Source organism: Leucopleurus acutus (assembly GCF_964270905.1).
Source record: "Leucopleurus acutus genome assembly, chromosome: 12".
Lineage (NCBI taxonomy): Eukaryota > Metazoa > Chordata > Mammalia > Artiodactyla > Delphinidae > Leucopleurus > Leucopleurus acutus.
The window spans coordinates 21,285,051-21,299,297 of NC_139154.1; the positions used below are offsets into that span (position 1 = coordinate 21,285,051).

General features: G+C 47.6%; 1 protein-coding gene across 21 annotated transcripts in view; it reads left to right on the forward strand.

Annotated features, from left to right (window-relative positions):
• Positions 1-1,440: 1,440 nt before the first annotated feature.
• Positions 1,441-14,247, forward strand: part of MAP4K4 (mitogen-activated protein kinase kinase kinase kinase 4) — a gene marked incomplete at its 5' end in the record, with an annotated part of 171,631 nt that continues 158,824 nt past the window's right edge. For 17 of the 21 annotated variants that reach the window (XM_082851746.1, XM_082851731.1, XM_082851732.1 and 14 more), the window contains 2 exons: positions 1,441-1,735; positions 2,082-2,147. In XM_082851746.1, coding sequence (XP_082707872.1) covers positions 1,679-1,735; positions 2,082-2,147 — 123 coding nt within the window. Of the gene's footprint in view, positions 1,736-2,051; positions 2,148-14,247 lie in introns of those variants that run through there. The other 4 variants (XM_082851748.1, XM_082851736.1, XM_082851738.1 and 1 more) reach the window with 1 other exon arrangement.

Here is a 14,247-nt window from a genome sequence, read left to right on the forward strand (position 1 = left end):
AAAATCTTGGAAATCAAACTTTCGGGAGGCAGGAGAGTGCTAAACATATTCTGGGTAGAAGACTAACTTGGCCGAATCAGAGACTTGGATTTTGGGACTAGGCTGACCTGGTGAGAATCCCTCCTCCACTTCCAGGCTATGCCTTTGAAGAATTTAGGAAAATTCCTCAGCTTTCAGTACTTTGGTTTCCTCATCCTTAAAACGAGGATAACATCACCCTAAGGCTAAAGGAGGGGTTAAATTGATACTGTAAGTAAACCAAGAATTGGTAGACAATGATGATGGTGTTTGTGAAGCCCAACTGGAAGGGCCTTGGATTTTCAAGAGGCCCCTGTTCTCAAAGTGTGATCCCTGTAACAGCAACTCAGCATCGTCTGAGAACTTGTTAGAAATTCGAGTTCTCAGGCCTACCCAACACTTGCTGAATGGCAAAGTCTGGAGGTGGGGTCGGCAATCCATGCTTTTACAAGCTCTCTCGGTGATTCCCGGGCGGGCACTCACATTTGAGAACCCGCTGTGAGGGAATAGGGAGCCATTGAAAGTTTTGGACAGTGGAGTGATAGTGATAACAATGACCGTTGTGCAGACCATATATTCTTGTTTAACAGGATGAAACTACCTAACTGCTGACTAGCTTCCAGAGTTGCCGTAAGAAGCCCGTCTGTAGGTCCTCAGTGATCTCTAGGCACAAAACTCGGGTTAGGACTCCTGGCCCCTGACACAGTGCGCAGCTACTGAGTGAGGTGCTCCTCGGCACAAGGCAGTTGGAGGAGCTGCTCTGGATTCAGTTTCCGCTGAAAGTCTCGGGCGGGACCCGGCAGCCGAGTGATGCTCAGTGAAGCCCCAACCTAATCAGGCCACCGGTTTAGCCCGGAAAAGAAGAGAAAGGACAAGAAAACCAGGTAGGGAAACAGGAAGCGAGGGTCTTAAGGGGCCAGAATCTGGAGATGGGGGATGGGACGGGATGGGAAGAGCGGGAGCGGGGGCGGGGCCGGGAGGACCCTCCTCCTCGGGGATGCTGGCGGAGCTGGGCGCGGCGGGCGGGGCGGGGCTCCGGGAGGGAGGGGTCGGCCCGCCCCTCCGCCCGGGGGTCCGGACCGGTTTCCCTTTGTCGCGGGCGCTCCCCACGCTCCCCCCGCTGCCCCTCCCCGCGCACCCGGCCCCGCGCGCGGCCGCCGTCCGGGCCCCACCCCTGCTGAATATTCACGCCGCGCTGCGCCCCTCGCCCCCAGCCCGGGCCGGCTCCGGGCGCGAGCGCGCTTCCGCCCGCTTTTCCTGCCGGAGGAGGAAAGGGGGAGCTGTTTGCTCTCCTCAGAATACGTTTTCGGTGTCCCGTGTCTCCTCCTCCCGCGCCGCCGCCCCCCGCCGCGCGCCCGCCTCCGCCTCCGCCTCCCGGTCATCTTTGTCTGGCGGCCTCGCGCTCCGGGCTCCACTCTCGGTGGCGCCGCGGCCCCTGGTCCGGGCCGCTCGTGCAGGCGCGCGGCGGGGCGCGGGGCCGGGGCCTGAGGCGCGGGCAACGCCCGGGGTCCTGCCGGCCGCCCCGGCCATGGAGTGAGCGCCGCCGCCCGCCGCGCCCGGCCTCGCCCGCGGGCCCGCGCCGCCCTCCGGGCCTCCGACTCCCAGAAACACACCAGAGACCGATTGATTGTGGCCGGGTTTTGGGTGGCAAAAAGGGAAAATGGCGAACGACTCCCCTGCAAAAAGTCTGGTGGACATCGACCTGTCCTCCCTGCGGGTGAGTGGCGGCCGCGGGGCGCGGGGAGCCGAGAGCGGGGAGCCGGGGCCGCGCCCTGGCCGGCCGGGTGCTCGGGCGCCGCCGCGGGCAGAGCCGCGGGCGCGGCGGCCCCTTTGTCTGCCCGCGTCGGCGGGTGCGGGGCCCGGGGCGCGACCCTCCGCCGGAGCCGCCGCCCGGGACCCCGACCCCGCGCGCCCCGACCCCCATCGCGGCTCTCGGGCGCCGGCGACCGCGCCGGGCGAAGCCCACCTCTGTGGTCGCCGCCCTTTCTCTCCAGCTGCCCCGCTTCTTTTATTCATTGTTGTGCTGCTTTCCGATGCTCACCCCTCCCCTCCTTCTCCTCCAGGATCCGGCTGGGATTTTCGAGCTGGTGGAAGTGGTGGGAAATGGCACCTACGGACAAGTCTATAAGGTCGGTGTGGGCGCCTCCTTTGTTTCCCGGGGACGGGTTGAAACTTCTGGTCCGGGGGCGACGGGGAGGCTGATGGATACGCCGCCGCCCGGCGGCCACGCCGCTCGGCTGAAGTTGGGAGAGGGGTCTCGCCTCGCCGTCCCGCTGTTTTTCAGCAGAGTTTATATGCACACTGGCCTGAAAAGACCTCATTTCCTGGCTCTCAGTTAAGGAAATAAGCTCCACTCTTAGGCATGCACTTTTCTCCCATAAAATGGGCAAGCATTTTTGCATCAGACAACCTACATTTTTCCCCGTCTTTCCCAGATCTGGCCTTCGGAGTTGGTGTGTTAATTAAGATTCAGTAGAGGCAGGCCTTGCTTGTGATTATCCCAAAACACTGCCTTGGCTTCCTTGAGAATTGTCTTCGTGTTCCCTCTTTGAATGCTCGCCAGGCGCCCAGGGAGCGTGGTTCGGTGCTACTCGCTTCTCCTTTATAAGCAGCGTGCATTCTACTGATGGGTACATGTTTTGGGGAACCGGGGAACGGTGTGTGTTTGGGCAACAGGAGCAGGAAGAATTACAGTGTGACGATTATACGGTCTGAATTCCAGGAATAACCTGTTTGACAGGTGTGTAATTGAAACAGAAATGAGGCAGAGCCCAGGAGTGGAGAGGGTGCCCAGATTTTACACCCAACCCAGGTCTTCCTCTTTTTTTTTTTTAATACCTGCCCCGTCGCCCCCAACAGGAAATGAAACTAACAAATCTGGAGACTCTGAGTCGGCAATGAGTAGCTGACACCTCGTGAGACTAACCCGTGCTGCGCATTTTATCCAGTGCACATTCTAGAGTTTATGAGCAGCTCTAGGTAATGGAGGCGCAGGCCTTGAACGTTTGAAACGGAATGTGAAATTCTCCCTCTCCTGATTTGTTTCTTATTACCGAACGCTTTCTCAAAGTTATCTGCACCGGGGGTGTTTGGTAGCTGTTAGTGTTTTCTAGCTGGGTACAAGGTTGGGATAGAATAAAAAAAAAAAATCTTATGAAGCAGGGCTTTGTGGTTCGCTGTGAAGAATTGTCATTGTCTCATTAAAAATGGAGGGGGGGGGTTGGAAGCTGACTGTAGACATTTTCTTCGCCCAAATTAAGTGTGGATCCCATTGTCTGTTTTCTGCTCTGAGAATAGGGTTTCTCTATCTCTTGAAAGCCTCTCCCCAGCCCTGACTTCCCCTGGCCTGGGCTGTGTCCCGGCCTGTGGCCTGAACTGGATGGAGTCAGTATTCTGAGGTGATCTCAAGTGAATCAGCATGTGTTTTGTTGGTTAACTGTTGGGGCCAGGGCCAGATTTTTGAATTTGAAAGAGAGCCCTGTGAGCTCAGCCTGCCGGGCTCAACTGAATTTGGAAGCTTTTGGAAAATTTTGGAAAAGATTGTGTTGCAACTCCCTGAGTGGTCTGCTAACTGGCTGAAAGATGTTCTTTCCCGAGCCCCAGTGTTTGTTTAAGCACCAGTCGGTTTTTTCTAACCCAGTTTTTCTGGCCAGATTCGAGTAGTGAGTGTGCCCTCGTCCAAGTGAACTAGCCAGAGCTTGTTTTTGACCTGGTTACACAGTAGTTGGATTGTTTGCATCTTCTTTGGTCAGCGTGGATGTGAAGGCTGGTGAAGTAAAGCAGAAGCCGGTGAAACCTGAACGGGTCTTAAAGGGTTTAAGAGCTGGGGGTTCTTTATAGGAGCAGGTGGGGCGGGTTCGCTGCCGAGGGTTTCCCCTCCTCCTTACCCCTTCGGTTTCATCCCCTCTTCCCCCAATCTTTTGAGATAGATTTGCTGAGCACAACATTTGGGGGAAGTTGGGATCCCCAACATTTGGGGATCGTGGCAGTGACCCGGGTCTCTGGCTCTCTCCCTATAAAGTCAGTACAGTTGAGGAGAAATTCTCAAATTATGCAAACCCGAGGAATTAAGCAATCTGTACAACCGTGCCGTACGATCACGAGCAAGAGTGCTTGAGATTTTGCTCGCCTGCAGTTGTTTTATTATTATGGAGAATTTGAACCAGACACTAGGGAGAGAGAGATCACCAGTTTAGCAGTTACCAGCACGTGACTAATCTGGTTTTGTCTGTAGTCTTCCCTCTCTCCATCCATTATCTTCACATAAAACCCAGATACCATTTCACCCATAAATGCTTCAGTATGTATCTTTTTTTGTTTTTTAGATAGTCTCAGTGCTGTTCTCACACCAAAAAAACTAATTCCTTCCTATCAAATATTCAGGTTTTTTTAAAAATTGAAGTATAGTTGACTTACAATGTGTTAGTAAGGTATACAGCAAAGTGATTCAGTTTTATATATATATAGACACATATGTATGTGTGTGTGTGTATATATATATTTTTTTATATATATATGTTTATGTTTTTCAGAGTCTTTTCCCTTACATGTTATTACAGAATATTGAGTCGTGTTCCCTGTGCTACACAGTAGGCCCTTGTTGGTTATCTATTTTATGTAGAGTCGTTTGTATGTGTTCATCCCGAACTCCTAATTGATCCCCCCCACTTCCCCCTTCGGTGACCATAAGCTTGCTTCAGATGCTCAGTGTGAACATTTTCCTGATTATCTCATACATATTCTCTTACTATCACGAGAAGCTCTTTCATATTTATGAACTGATCCTGGGAAGTTTAGTCTTAGAGATGGTGGAAATAGCAGAGACAGTTAACATTTCCATTCTCTCTTCTCTTTAAATGTGTACTTTCTAGAACCGTTTACATCTTGCCTAGGAGTTTAGGTATTTTGTTGGTACGATTTGCGTATGGTGGTTTTGGGATTAGATTATTGACACTGTAGCATTTGTTTACTGTTGCTAAACATCCACTAGTGTGACTAGCATCAGATTTTGGAAAATACTTGTGTCTAATTTGTTTTTTATAGAGAAGCTTTTTTTTTTAAACATAACTTTAGGTGAAACACCTGTAAGCTGAACAACCTGTAGTCCTAATTTATTTCATTGTTATATTTTCTATTTTTTGTTTTTTCTATGAACCTTTTTAGTGATTGTGGTTGCTTATTTTTAGAAGACTATGGTTACATGAAGTGAATGAGTCGAGAGAGGGAGTTTTCTGAGTTCTGATATGTTCTATGAAAATGGCTTTCTTGGGGATAGTTTATAATTTTCTCCATCTGACAAAAATGGTAAATAGTCTGGGTATAGTTGAACAGTATGTAGCTTTACCTTTAAAAAAGGAGCTGAGACACAGGCTGTATTCTATTTAGAGAAATTTATTTTTTGCTTTAGATTTCTGAGAGATCATAGGGAAGGGTACTCATAAAATGTGAAAAAAATTGTGAATTTCTGTTCACAGGGTTTCATTCAGAGTACCATATATTTATAAAAGAAGTGTCTGTAAGATGATCTTGTGCATGTTGAGTAGGTACAGTGAATTTTAATTATTTTCATCAAAGGGAGAAACGATAATGTGAAAAGTCCAAGCCAGAAATGATAGATCAAAGTTTGTTTTTGTGTTTTTGGAGTTTGTTATTTTTAACGTTGATTTGGCCATTTTTGTTTTTTCCTTGGGGGTGGCTACTTTTATTTTGCATCTTGCAAGCGTCCAGTGGCCATTGTTCCAAAATGTCTTGGCTAAAGGCAGGAATATCCTGCATCTGGAATGGCATGGTAGGGGTCCGAGGGGAAGTTAGGGAGTTGAGAATCCAGCAGGCTCACTGCCTCGAGTCAGGGCTTACTCACAGGCCAGATGGAGAGAGCATCTTGACTCGTCTGACCCTGTCCTTGGAGGAGAGGGCCTTGGTGGACTGGACACCTTGAAGGTTGAGGACGAGGCTACACTAGGCCCGAAGATGGTAAGCAGAGCTAACCTGAGAGTCGGCCACCTGTTAGGCGCTGTGCTAATGCTGTCCCCCTCTTTTATTGAAGAAAGGGGGGTATGTGTGGCCAAAGGGCTGAGGGTGACCTTTGGCAATGGTAGTAGGGCTTGGGGGTAGTGGGCATCTCGGGAGGGGTTATTCGTGTTGGCATTGAGGAGGTCCATCATTCCCTGGCATTGAGGTGACATTGAAAGCTTTGTCGGGATTGGGGATCCCTGGGGGTAGGAGCCTTGGTCAGGGGACCTTTGGGGAAGGAGCAGGTACGGTGGTTGGCCTGGGGCAGTGGTCTAGGAGAGAGGAGGGGAAGGAAGGCCAGGGCAGGGCAGTAGAGAGAAGAGTGTTGGGGTGAATTCTTGGGCTTTGCTTCTTGCTAAATCCACTCCTTCTCTGCAGGCTTTGGTGTGACCCTTTAAACGGGTCCACTGCTTGCCTGCTGGATTAGGAGGAGCCTTGGGATTTGTGAAAGTGCTAAAATTGCTTTTGATTGCCATGTAAACTGTGTAGCTTTTTAAAGATCATCTTCGTAGCGTCTTGGAGCACGCACTTAACCTTTAGGGAGGGGCGCTCCGCAAACGTTGCTTTGTCAGGGTGACGCCTCTTGTTCTTAAATGGAGGTAAAGACATCCACTGGGGCAAACTAAATTTTGTAGAACTAGATGTTTTCCTTAGGAGGAGGTTTGATCGGCCTCTGAGTGGCATGTACGGACTTGTTCTGAGGCACAGAGTCCCTTCACGCTGGAAGGATTCTGGCCCTGGGTTAAGGGAGGGGGGATGAACCAACCCTGTTGAACACACATAGGTGTGTGGCTCTCTTAAAAAATATCAACCCAAACTTCCCAAAACTGTTTTGGCCCTAAACTAAATCAGGAACGTCAGAAGCCTTGCAGAAAAACCAACGAGCAGATAAAACCCTGCTTGTGATAGTTTTTAAACTCCTTATTGCTTGAAACTCTGTAATACAGTGTTTATTTGCATAGCTTGCAAGCTTGTATTTTGCCTTTTTTCTTGACCAAGTTTGGATCTATGTCTGTTTCTACATATTGACATTATCTGGGGGCACTTTTGGTACAGTGTGTGTGTTCATAGATTTTTGTGGATTGGCCTTTGAAAAGCAAAGACGATTTCTGAAAAAATACATCCTGCTCTGGAGGTAATGAATCCCTGAGCAGGTGTGCCAAGCCAGGGAATAACCTAAGGAGTTTCCTTCCCAGGGAACTAAAAATATTATAAACTAAAATACATTTTAGCCTAGAGATGGGTGCTTTGACACATGCATTTCTTACATGGTCTTTTGTTTCTTTGCTTTCTTAGTAAATAAATACTTGCACCTGGTTGTGAACAGCGTCTTGAGCCAAGACGTTGCCCACCCTCAGAGCATCAAGTGTTTTCCATCTCTCAGCTGCACTAAGTTTAGATGCCTGTGCTTCTTATCATTAGTAACAGTGCTTTCACTTTTTCTCTATTCTAATGATTTAAATTGGCAGACAGCAGTGCATGTAAATGACTGTGCAAGTGCACTGCTTTCAGACCCAGGTGGTTCCGGTGCCGGTGCCGAAGCAGGACTGTTGCCCAGAAGGGCAGCACTGATACCTGATACCCTGGAAACTTCACTCTCATCTTATAAAGGAAAATGTACAAAAGTTGACTGTGTGGCCATTCACTGTATTGGAGTCAAGAACTTAATTTACAGTGAGTTCTCAGGATCAAGCACTACCTATTTAGAATTTGTAATAATTTTACGGGTCAAAACAATATTAGGTCACCACCTCACCTTTTAAAAAATCAGTGTTTTAAAAACTTTGTTTCTCGCACAAGTAGCTAGATATATAGCTAGCGGCTTGTGGGTCATTCTGTAAAGTACTTGCAAATAATTGCTTTGAATATTTACTACAAACAGATTTTTTGTGAATTCAAGTTGGTTTTAATACTACTCTGAATTACCAGTGTTAAAATATTAAGATATATTTAATATGTAATTTGGGACCTGATTACGTAGTCACTGGGACGTGATTATCAGAGGGTAGAGACTACCTAGTACTTTTGGAAGATTTGATTGACAGTTATTTTGCTGTAATAATATGATAACACAAGAATTGAATCAGGATACATTTTTTGGACTTAGGGAGGGATGGCCAGTAAGAGAACGGAGACCAGGGCAATGTTATATTACCAGTGACCAGCGTGGCAGCCAAAGTCTTAGGTTTTTATGATATTCTGTTAGGAGGCTGGCTCGGTGATAAAAGTCTGCTGGCATCATTCAGAAGAGAACTGAGTGATGTGTTGGCAGGGATGGAGTTGCGAGGCCCTGTTTTCTGTCAGAATTTCAAAAGGGAGGACAGAATGATGAGTTTTAGGACTTCTCAAAAGTTTTAAAAACTGGGATCTTAGAAACTCTGACATCTGCGTAGCATTGTGAGGAACTTAGAACTAATTTGGGGACACCAGTTAACCATACAGGGCTGGTTTCCTGCCACTTACAGTACTCACTGTGCTGCTACCCGAGCTGGGCCCTGCCTGCCTGGTCACACAGCGGTGCAGGAAGCAGGCAGTGTGTTTACCCTCCAGGAGTGCAGGGAAGACGGGGTGGACACGGCGTGCCAGATGTGTAACATCAGATGTGTACCATCCTGTGATGGCTCTGTCTCCCCAGGCCCTCCACCCAGACACAGCCCATGTGCCCGACCCCAGAGAGCTTTCCAGCCTCCGCAGGGCTGAAATAGTTCAAACACGTGACCAGAAAAGCGAGGTGAAAAAATAGACACAGAAAATGCCAGCCTGAATCTTTTCTTTTAATATTTATTTTATTGAAGTGCAGTTGACCTACAATGTTGTGTTAATTTCTGCTGTACAGCAACGTGATTCAGTTATATATATTACACACTCTTTTCATATTATATACACATTCTTTTTCATATTCTCTTCCATTACGGTTTATCACAGGATATTGAATGTAGTTCCCTGAGCCATACAGTAGGACCTTGTGGGTTTTTTTTCTTTTTCTTTTTGGCCGCATCGCGTGGCATGCGGGATCTTAGTTTCCTGACCAGGGATCGAACCCGGGGCCCCCTGCAGTGGAAGCTTGGAGTCCTAACCACTGGACTGGCAGGGAATTCCCAGGACCTTGTTGTTTATCCATTTCTGTATACAGCATCTTTTTGTTATTAGAATCAAAGGGCATCATGTCACCCTGTCAACTTGCTATAAAAGTTTTTCTGCAGTCGTCAGTTTCTGAATTTACCTGGTTGTACCCCAGTCAGCAGAGCGGACCTGCGGGAGCCCTGAACTGGCAGGGTCGAGTCTGCACAGGGCTCTCTGTGAGCCCTTGGGCTGATGTGTTGCATTAGCGAGAGAACTGGGGGCCTTGTCCACGAGGAGGAGGGAGCTGGAGCCCAGGCTGCTTCCCTCTTTCTGCGGAATTGGCCCTCCATCCCTGGGGCATTGCAAGTATCTCAGATATGGCCAAGTGTTGACAGGTTTTCCTATTCAATTTTTAATCTTAACTAATTATTAAATTATTAAAAAGGAAAGAGCCCCCACTTTTGTGCTATGACTTAAAAACTTTCTTTTCATTATATGGCAGACAGGACCTTCAAACACTTGCCAAAGCTAGGAATGCACATAGTTGCAGCCAGGTGACAAACTAAAGTTCTCTTATCAAAACTTGGCGTTGTCCTATTCCCAAGGGACATCTATTTGCTTTTTTTTAATGTCTTTTTTAAAAAAAATTAATTTATTTTGGCTGTGTTGGGTCTTCGTTTCTGTGCGAGGGCTTTCTCTAGTTGTGGCAAGCGGGGCCACTCTTCGTCGCGGGGCGCGGGCCTCTCACTATCGCGGCCTCTCCCGTTGCGGAGCACAGGCCCCGGACGCGCAGGCTCAGTGATTGTGGCTCACGGGCCCAGCCGCTCCGCGGCATGGGGGATCCTCCCGGACCAGGGCTCGAACCTGTGCCCCCTGCATCGGCAGGCGGACTCTGAGCCACGGCGCCACCAGGGGAGCCCGACGTCTGTTTCCGGTGCGTTTAGCGGCTCCACTTGAAGCTGGCTGCTGCATCTCTCAATTACGCGCTCACATGGCTTTTTCTTCATTTATGAGTTTTGTACACTTACTGACTTCTTGGGACGGTGGTGACGGTTCTGGAACTACTGGTGTGGCCCCACGTGAAGAATCAGCTATTATGCTTGTCCCCCTCCCTTAAATGAGTATATCATAATTTGGGGTTAAAATGATAATGGTTTGTATTATACTGTTTATCTCTGAGCCAAGCAATCTAATATGATTACATTTTCTTTTTTAAACACTCCTTCCCCCTTGCGTTGCCTTTTTCGTTTGCTTAGTTTTCCATGTACTTGTCATTACCTTCCACCTCAAACGCCCTGAAAGTTAATATCAAGTACCTAGCAAAGTTCAGCCTTTATCAACCGCTTTTCTAAACACTTGAACACGTTAGATGACTCATTGTTTCAGATAACCTGTAGATTCTGCTTTTTTCTCCCTGGAGGGGAGCTGGCCAGGTATGCTTGGCCTCCCACCTTGGTGCATAGCTCTGCTCCTGGACCATCTGTTTCCTGGATGCCACAGTCTTTTTTTTTTTTTTTTTTTGGTGTACTGCCTTTCTTTCCTGTAGCACATCCTCCAGTTGCTTTGTAAGTAAGGGTGCCTGGGGTGTAAAGGTTTTAAGTCTTTGGATGACCCAGAATGCTTTTGTTCTTCCTTTACGTGGGATTTATATGTTAGTGGGTGGAAAATATTCTAGCGTGAATATTCATTTTTCTCTTGGAATTTTGAAGTCATTGGTCTTTTGAGTGTGACCTGTTTTAAACTTCTTTGGGGAAGCTTTTAGGATATTCTCTTTATTCCTGGTGTTCTTAGATTTTATGAGTGTCTTGTGTTGTCATTCGCTGTTCCAGGTGCTTGGTTAATTGTTTTTCTTAGGAGCTGCCCTTTTTTTCTGGGAAATTTTTTTTTCTTCCCCTCCAAATTCCCTGCCTTCTCTTTCTGAAAGTCCTGTGAGTCACCTCTTTGATTTATTTTCTTATCTTTTCCTCTATTTTTGTCTTTTTGTTCTACTGTTATGAAATGTCTTTGACTTTCCATTTCAATATTTCTATTGAATTTTTAGCTTTGTCATATTTTTAATTTATAAGAGAAGCCCTCTTTCTCAGTTTTTTAATTAAAAAAATGCGTCTATTCTGTCGTGAATTTATCTAATCTCTCTGAGGATACTGAGTGTAGATACAGGTATTTTCTTTTGGTTGGTATTCTTGTGTCTCCGGCATTCCCCCCCGCCCCCCCATTTCCTCCAGATTTCAGTTTTCCTCTTTGTTTATTTGGGTTATTTATTTTTTTATTATTTGGCCATGCCATGTGGCATGCGGGATCTTAGTTCCCCAGCCAGGGATTGAACCTGGGCCCTCGGCAGTGAAAGCCTGGAATCCTAACCACTGGACCGCCAGGGAAGTCCTGGGTCTTTGTCTTTAACGCTGAAGATTGTCCTTAAATACTTGGAGATGGGTGACTCTGCTCGTATTTGACTGAGGCACTAGCAGTGACTTGGAGGCTGCTGACTGCTGGTAATTCAGTTTAGGGAGTGCAGGCGGGCCCAGTATATTCTCGTGGATGGGGAACCCCAGTGCTGAACATCTGAAGGGCTTTTCTTTGGGGTTTCTCTAAGAAGAACACCCAGAAGCTTTTCCTGCTTGGGGGCTGTGCATGTTTATTGGCCTGTGGGGCTCAGGTGGAGGAAGGAGGCTGGAGATGTGCCGTCTGATATCTTAGCTTTGCAGCCCTGTGGCTTGCCGCTTTCCCTCCTGTCCTCACATCTGGAGCATTTCTCCTTCAGCTTCTTCAGGGCCTGAGCCTCTGGTTTCCTGGACTGTGAGGTAGAGAAAGGGGGGGCCTGGGGCGCTGTGCCACCAAGTGTCCCCTCTCCTCATTTTAGCCTCATACTTCGTTTGGTATCAGTTGCTTCCAAATGAGGATCTCCTCAGGGTGCTGTGCAAATTGCCTCACTTTTGGTGTCCCCTCAGTGGGCACTTAGATTATAACTTTTTTCTCTTTGCTCCATCCATTAAAAAAAAAAATTTTTATTTATTTATTTGGTTGCACCGCGTCTTAGTTGCGGCAGGTCGGCTCCTTAGTTGAGGCACATGGGCTCCTTAGTTGGGGCATGCAAACTCTTAGTTGCGGCACGCATGTGGGATCTAGTTCCCTTACCAGGGATCGAACCCGGGGCCCCTGCATTGGGAGCGTGGAGTCTTAACCACTCTGCCACCAGGGAAGTCCCTCCATTTTTTCTTAAGTCGTTTTTTTTCTTGCATTTTATTTTATTATTTATTTTCTTTTGGCCGCACCTTGCCGCGTGCAGGATCTTAGTTCCCCGACCAGGACCGAACCCGTGGCCCCTGCAGTGGAAGCGTGGAGTCTTAACTGCTGGACCGCCAGGGAAGTCCCTGCTCCATCCATAGTTTAGCGGTCAAAACCTGATAGTAACAATCTGTGCCGTCATTTCTTCCCCTTGATCTCTTTATGCTTCTCATAATCATTTTTATGGGAATGAACCCCTGTGACTCATGTGATCAGTCCCCCAGACCAGGAGTCAATTAGAAGTTGCATCTTTGATTTCACACCTGTGGTTTTGTTCAGGCGTGGGCTACTTTTCATCCGGAGCAGTAACCACAAAAACAGCAATGCCAACAACAAAAACGAAAACAGGAGTGGAGCAGCGCCTTGGGGCTGATACTTAAAGTGGGAGATGCAACCCAGGGACGGGGGCCATGCGGGCGTGCTGGGTGGGCATCCCCAGGCTCACTGCTGTCCCACACCAGCCTCCAGCAGACACGGAAGTTTGTTCAACGGGTTTGTTTTTTTAAACAGCTTTATTGAGGTGTATTTTATATATCACGGAATTCACCCGCCTCAAGCCTGCATTTCAAGGGTTTTTAGTAGATGTACTGAGTGGCACAGCTGTCCCCACAGATCAGTGTCCAGCACTTCCATCGCCCCAGCAGGATCCCTCCTACCCTTTCACAGTGAACCCCTGTCCCATCCCAGAGCTTCAGACAACCGCCGTCTATTTTCTGTCTCTATAAATTCGCCTTCTTTGAACATTGCATATAAATAAAATCATGCCACGTGTGGTCGCTGGTGTATGATTCCTTTCACTTTGCATAATGCTTCTGAAGTTTGTCCATGCCGCTGAGCGTGGTAGTTTGTTCCTTTTTATGTCTGGATGGTGTCCAGGGTATGGACGGGCTGTGTTTTGTCCACCAGTTCGCCAGCTGATGGACGTCACAGTTCTTTCTAGATTTTGGCTGTTGGGAGGAGTGCCTTCAGCAGGTGTTTGGGCCTCGCATCTCAGATGCTTTCAGAAGAGTTGCACCTGGGAGCCTTACATAGAAGGAGAAAAGAGGGGGCATGTGTTTGCTCGGGTCTGCCCCTTTCTCGGCAGCATAACTCCACACCTCCCGGTTCTGATGACACGGCCGCCTGTCTCTGCTTCCCTGAAACCTTTACCTTCCCCACTCTTAGTATTAGTCATCACTGCATTTAGGTCATTTCTTGAAACATCTGAAAACAGTTTCTTATCGCCATAAAGACAAACTGTTCACTATCAGTGAGGTCATTGGGATCAGGAACTAGACCAAACCGGTTTTCCCTTCTCACATTTTATTGGGGGATTCCATTGTCAATAGTCAGCCCTTTGCCGTGTGATGCTAAAGACTGGAGTTTTCCTTTATCTCAGACAGAAGCTGTTGACTCACCGGGATTTGAAAAAAGAAAGCAGAATCTAGTATCTCTGGTCAGAAGGACACGTACCAAGTTAAGTACACGATTTGTTGCGTTACGTGGGGTACAGTTGCTCATTTGACTTTCTTCAGGTGTGCCTTTTAGAGTATTCTCTTCATCTTGCATTCTAAAGAAAAAAATTTTTGAATTTTATTTTATTTATTTTTTTATACAGCAGGTTCTTGTTAGTTATCCATTTTATACATGTTAGTGTATATATGTCAATCCCAATCTCCCAATTCATCATATCTCTTATTGGGGGCTTCAGTGCATTCAGATCAAATCTAAATTTAATGTTAGTGTACTTCTGGAAAATTCTTATACTTAGAGCTGTATTCTTACCTGTTTATGATACTGACTGAATACTGTTGACAGCCAGAACTGTTGCCCCAGCAGTAACTCTGGGACCCTCTATGTAGTTGCGGTGTAGTTTTGCTGACTATTCAG